General features: G+C 34.7%; 1 protein-coding gene across 3 annotated transcripts in view; it reads left to right on the top strand.

Moving 5' to 3' along the window:
* The first annotated feature begins 1166 nt into the window (after positions 1-1166).
* Positions 1167-6937, top strand: part of LOC110456397 (serine protease inhibitor dipetalogastin-like) — a 12368-nt gene continuing 6597 nt past the window's right edge. The window contains exons 1-6 of one of the 3 annotated variants that reach the window (XM_021507115.1): positions 1167-1271; positions 1762-1858; positions 2350-2481; positions 3309-3437; positions 5434-5553; positions 6371-6499. In XM_021507115.1, the coding sequence (XP_021362790.1) occupies positions 1223-1271; positions 1762-1858; positions 2350-2481; positions 3309-3437; positions 5434-5553; positions 6371-6499 (656 nt within the window). In that variant the 5' untranslated portion in view covers positions 1167-1222. The remainder of the gene's footprint in view (positions 1272-1761; positions 1859-2349; positions 2482-3308; positions 3438-5433; positions 5554-6370; positions 6500-6937) is intronic. The other 2 variants (XM_021507117.1, XM_021507116.1) reach the window with 2 other exon arrangements.

Raw genomic sequence — 6937 nt, 5'->3', positions numbered from 1 at the left:
GACGCAGCTCAATACACAAAGGCAATGAGACAAAGCCAAATCCTTTAGGTATAAACTAAACTGAATACACAAAGCCAATGAGACAAAACCAAATCCACAAAGCCAATGAGACGCAGCTCAATACACAAAGGCAATGAGACAAAACCAAATCCTTTAGGTATAAACTAAACTGAATACACAAAGGCAATGAGACATAGCTAAATCATCCATTAAATATAAACTAAGCTGAATACACAAAGCCAACGAGACAAGCCGAATCCTTTAGGTATAAACTAAACTGAATACAAAAAGCCATTGAGACATTAAATCCTTCAGGGTTTTTTTTGTTTGTTTGTGATTAACGTCTATTAACAGCTGTGGTCATTAAGGACGTGCCCGGTTTTGGTGGTGGAGGGAAGCCGGAGTTCCCGGAGAAAAACCACCGACCTACGACTGCCCCACGTAGGCCTCGAATCCGCGACCCAATGGTGGAGGGCTAGTGGAAGCTATAACCACATGGCCACCGCAGCCCTTTAATCCTCGAAGTCAACAAGACGCTACAATATCATTTGAGACACTTTGTTCCCTTATATAGCTAGTTTGGATCTTTAACGCTAAAACCGCGTGAACATTGTTGGAACTACTGACTTAGAAATTTCAGCCTTGACCGGAATGTGAGTCTTTCCGGAGAACCAGGTCCGACTGCATACGTTTACACACAACTCAGTTGTTAACCAGTAGCAATTTCATTTTTAAAAATTAGTTTATGATTAAAACTTTTGCTCGTTAATAAAATACATTTGCGAATACTACCCATAAATACTCAGAAGTCGTACCGGGTAGAGATGCCACGTGGACAGAATCAACTCGCTCGGTAAACATATCGGTAAAGTTATGTTATAAAACTTTTAGTTTCTAAGCCGCCGAAAAACCCCTGCCGCCAACTTCAAACGAATTTCAAAGTAATAAAAATAATCTTGAGAGACCACAAAGAAGTTCATTACTTTATATGCTTCGTTGTTATTCATCGCGTCAAATGATTTTATATCTTCCTTGATTTTAAGACTTTTTTTATACATTTTGAATCATAAATTCTCGTTTTTGAAAGCCATTTTGCAATAAAAGTAACGAATCCTTGTAAATCGAATACGTCACTAGACCAAACGATTAACATTTTAGGATCGACTGTAGTATAAAGTCCTCCCAGTTCATCAGGACACGCAGAGACGTCGGAGCTATCGTCATGGCTTGTTTAACGCTGTTCTTGCTAATTGGTTGGCTGACAGTAGCGGGTAAGACATATTTTATTGTATCAATATATATAATATAGATCTAAAGGAAGCTTTACATCAATGTTTAAAATTGCTGAGGATTGATTTCGGCACTTGACAGTGTTTCAAATTACCAAATCCTACTCCACAAGTATTGATCGTTTCGAATGAAATCTCTTCTAGAGAGAAAATATAACAACTATTATGCACTGATTTATATATATATATATATATATCTACATATTTGTGTCTTTGTAATGAATAATTATAAAACGTAATCATCATGTGATAGAATTCAATTAGATTTGTTCTCATCAATTTTACTGCTTTGATTATTTCATATGTAATGTAAAGAATTTTGAATTTCACTGAATTTCATAAACAAAACAACTCATAAAGGATGCAACACATTTAGTACTAATGTGCTGACTTTGTTTGAATAGAGACCAATATACCTTTTATTAATTAGCTACTTTTGTTCGTTACACCTTCCTGTTCCAAACGATTTTAGCGTTCGGCAGGCCCACGTGTAACTGCCCGAACGAGTTACGTTTAGCATGCGGTACTGACGGAAGAACATACAGGAATGTTTGCCAAGCACGCTGCGCGTGGGTATATCTTTAATGAGATGTTGTTTTAATGTAATCAAAAACAAAATGACAGTCTGTTTTCACTGTATCAGTTATGATAAATGATATATTGTCACCTTCTAGCATATTCACACTTTAACCTTAATACTGTTAACTTAACTGTTATAACTATAACGTTATTGTACATCTTCTCAGTTTAATCCAAATAAACTGGTTCGATCTTCATAGCAAACAAAGTTTTTTTCCACGAAAACTGAGCTGTAACTACTTGCGAAATTTTACATTGTCAGTACTCAAAAAGATGAGTATGAATAATTCTCGTTAAATGAGAAGTACTTGCAAAGATATGTTATAAATATATATACTCGCAAAATTTTAGTCATAAGTACTCGCTTAATTTGAATGTTTACAAAGTATTATTTCTTCAGCATAAACGCGATACACTGTCTGCAAATGAAATGGTTTTTTTCTCCATTATGATTCTACGAATTTGTCATACACTTTTGCAGTGGTACCCAGGTAGTGCACCGTGGTTCCTGTAGGGTAAGGCCGAGCTACAGACCATGGTGCAGCATAGGGTCGACTCCCGTTTGTGGGATGGATGGCAGGACTTACCGTGACATCTGCACTCTGAGGAGAGCGTGAGTGACTATTCCCATGCTCTGCTTTGCAATGTATATGTAGCATCCTTTCCCAATGTAAAACACACCTTCTCAACTAAACAATCTTACACATGTACTGCAACAAACTTAGTTCTAGATGATCTAGATCTAAGGTGATAGATTTACAAAAGGTGATAGATTTACATAAGGTGATAGATTTACATAAGTGTCTAAGACACTTGTTTCTATTTCCTATTTTGTGTTTTGTTAAAAAATGTTATATATATATATATTGCATATATATGTATATACTTGAAATACTTGAATAAAAGAAAGTTTAAACTAAACTATAAACTTAGTTCTAAAATTTAGGATATTCCCTGTATGCTTAATTATACATATAAAATGTGCTAGTGTTAACCGTTTTAAAGTTGAAAGGTTAAACTAATGATTTAGCAAGATTGTTAAAATGCGTTCTCATGTACCTTTTAAAAATATGTCCATTAATCATTTTTTTAAACAGTGATTTTTACCATTAAGTCCCTTTAATCATTTAACACATAGCTTCTTACTCTAGAACACTAAACTAGATTCTGAAATACATAAGAATAATATAGCATATTATCAAGAAAGCATACCACTTTTATCATCCTCGGTCCCAGGTGGAAATCGCACTTACGGTTTTACTAAGTATGAATGAGTTTTCCACCTGGGACCGAGGTGATCTTTAGTTTGAATTAGGTTTTTTTTATGGTTTAAATCGCTAAATTCAGTTAAATAGCAATGGGATGGATATTTGAGACAGAATATGTCTATCAAAAGAGATATGAATCACTGAATTAAATCCGTTTATTTTGATTTCATAGCGGTATGTTAAAAATACGAGATGGAATTTGTGGAGCCAGACCGCCTGTCTGTAGATGTCCTCGTAACCTGTCACCAGTCTGTGGCACTGACGGAAACTCGTATGACAACAAATGTCTGCTGGCGTGTGCGTGAGTACTAGAGAGAATGTTATACACTTACTTAGTACCTTCTCATGGTTTGATTAAAATATTTCAACAGAGCAAAAACAGAAAGATTTATAATGTGATAAAACTCACAATTCAACCGCTAAACATTTAAAGGGACACACTTATCCGATTGTATCGGGTTCGATGTCAAAATAAGGATATTAAGACCACAAAACAACAATACAACTAGTTGTTGTAACTGAACATCTAGGATGATTTAAAATTATCAAACATATGGAAAATAGTATATATTCAATTCAAAGAAATGTAACCAATTCATAAATCGGAGAGCTGGTGCTTCTGCTATCAAATACATATGTCCCTGTGTGGGTGTATGAGGACGGCATTATGCACAGCAAGATATGTTATATGGACTGTGCGTAAGATTTCGATGTCATCAACACTCTTATAGACAGAAAATAATCGTTATATCGACACAAAGTAAGGTTTGTTACATGTTAATCTCGGGAATTATTTTTTTTTGTTACCAGGAGTCACAAATTATATGTATCAATATTGGTTCTTTTTGACAATACCTTAACATATATCTAGGAGATATGAAAAGGCATTTGAGCATATCAGGTTTGTATTGGCTTTTTGTAGGTAAATATTCATGTAATAAATGTAAATGAGAGCAATAACCGCGCGCGCATTTTTATACACACACGTTTCTTATAGGAACTTCTGCGTACAAATGGCGTTGAAATAATTTCATAAAAAAGGGGTTTGAACTCACACAGGCGGAACGAAACGTATTCCCATTCAAACTTTGCATACGCTGTTATACTAAAGAGTGTTTTGTCGTAAACCTCACAATTTCTGAGGTCATTACCATTGTTATTCTATTCTAGAATGCAATATTCTGGGTGGAAATTGAGCAGCATGAGAATGATTTGATTGATATTTGTATCCGTCTGGTGCGAGAAAATCACAACAAATCAAAGTATCATCTCAGAATAATGCATTAATGTGCGTGTACATTGGAAAAATGTATGTGCCTGTGTGTGGTAGGGGCGGTATAACCCAGACAACAAATGTTATAATAATAATGGAAGTTTCAGATGTCATCATTACTCGCACAAACTTGAATAACCTTTTTATGAAACAATAAATGGTCATTTTGAGATGTACTGTAACAACTGGGATGTTTTAGGTTACTATCGTTGACCGCCAGGAACACCAATTAAATGTTTCTTTGTTTTCAGGGAAATCCTTCATTCCACAGTATCAGTTTTCCGAACTGTTGTACATGTATGTACATCACACGGATCAGGAAATATTATTATCATATCTGTCATTCTCTTCTCCCTGCGATATATTCCATCAGGCTATATTAAGTTTACCATTGTTGGTCAATTTGAGTTATAAATTAGTGTTTCGGTGTTCAAGCGAAATTCAAGACAACATTATTTAGTTTCTCGTCTACAAATAATACTTTGGGTTTATATTTTGTTCTGAAAACCACGCATTTTAAACGACACGAATTTGTTTTAATTGTTTTGATGGGGTCAAGTGCAGTTAATAAAAATTTAAGGTTATGTAATAGCGGAATACTAGTATATCACTCGGATTTGAAATATTCGGCTTTTGTCATTTATTTTACTCAGTTATTCGCCATCCTGTGCTACATTCCAAATAATACACTCGTTACAGCAAATGATGTTTTCAATATGAAAAGTGTGTTAGAACTCCATTTTTCTCTTTCATATAAATCATTTTAGTTTTTTACTCTCCAGACGCTCATTTCATCAATTACAAATTTTAAGCATTAACTTTTACTTAAAATCTAAAATGCATCGATAACATTCCGGTATCGCTTATTATGAAAATAGCAGTTCGGGTTTCCCCCTTAAATCGTAAAAGCATTAACATAAACCAAAAACGGCAGTGTTGATTTAAAATATTACAAATCAGGAGAATATATCAAACGCTAAATTTTGCTAACATTATTAAAGTCGCTCATGTTTTCAATTCAAAGAAACGTGGAAAAAGCCTCAGACGGTGAATGTCCAAAACCGTGCATCTGTACTTTGGAATATGTCCCTGTGTGTGGTAAGGACGGCACAACGTACGACAACAAATGTAATCTGGATTGTGCGTAAGTGTCAAATAACATCAATACTTTACGGTAATGAATAATCCCCAATTTTGACACGAGTAAAGATTCTGTCTAAAGTTCATATGAGATTGGCGTATGTTAATTTGGTTGTGTTTGAGTTAAAGATTAGTGTTTCGATGTTCCAGGGACATTGATGACAACACACTTTAGCTACCCGTCTCGTAAATCAATACTTTCGATTAAAGTTCTGTTCTGAATATCAACCTGTTTTAAACAACCGTTTGTGTTATTCCTTTTTATTTGTTTTTGGTCAACTAGAAATAATGAAGCAATGTGGTTGCGTAAAAGATTGAGTTTGAAAATGTTGCACACATTTAAGACATCATCATTCGACTGTCGTCATTTACTCAATAATTCACAATCCTTGTGATACATTCCAAATAATACAATTGGTCTCAATTTAGATATTGTTCAATTCGATGAAAATTGTTATATAGGGGTATTAGGAACTGCAAATTCGATCGCATACGTTTCGTTTCAAAAGCAACCACACAGAGCCTTCTAATTGGTTGCAATTTAGAAATTGCTCAATTTCACTCAAATTTAGTATGCACATTGTAGGTGTACTATGGCAATGCGATCATTTTCTGATGCATATTTGCGACTATGGGGGCAGTTTAGGGGACATCTGTAATGGTCCCCCATTACAATAAGTACTTGTTTTTTCTGTCAAACTTTCATCCTGATGATATATTCCATCGCATTATTATGACAGTTATATACTTTTGCAAAACATCTGATTTTTACAAATAAATTTCATCACATGTTGGAAAAAAATGTTATTGTTTTCTTACAGCGGCGTAGAGCTTCTCTCCGATGGCACATGTCCGACCGAGCCACCTCAATGTTTGTGTTCCCGTATTCTCAAACCAGTCTGCGGGACGGACGGAAGGACGTACAACAACGAGTGTCTTATGGACTGTGCGTGAGTAAGATAAAGGATATCAATAACCATATGTGCAAGTAACAAACAGAATCATTTTTTTTCTAAGTGATTTCATTCAGTGACACTGGGGAACTCTTTTACAACCAATTTCACGGTTTGTGGTCAATCGTAGTTTACAAGATGTTGGTGTACGAAATAAGGGAACATATCACTGGGAGTATAAAATATTACACACATTAAAAACATCATACCTTTGGCTGTCGTCGTATATTTTACTCAGTAAATCACCATCATTGTGATCAATTCCAACTAATGCACTCGCTTCTGGTACTTATGTCTTAAATAAGGACTTTTTGGAAGTATTCCAATTTTCTCTTTAAATTTAATCTTTAAAGGTTTCTTTTCAATCTAAATTGTACTAATAAAATTACAGCATCATTTTATTGAGGACACTATTGTCAATGCAACGCCTTCGGC

This window comes from Mizuhopecten yessoensis, unplaced genomic scaffold, assembly GCF_002113885.1.
Source record: "Mizuhopecten yessoensis strain PY_sf001 unplaced genomic scaffold, ASM211388v2 scaffold8745, whole genome shotgun sequence".
Classification (NCBI taxonomy): domain Eukaryota; kingdom Metazoa; phylum Mollusca; class Bivalvia; order Pectinida; family Pectinidae; genus Mizuhopecten; species Mizuhopecten yessoensis.
Note: the sequence above shows the minus strand (reverse complement) of the source record. Positions and strands in the feature narration are given on the sequence as shown.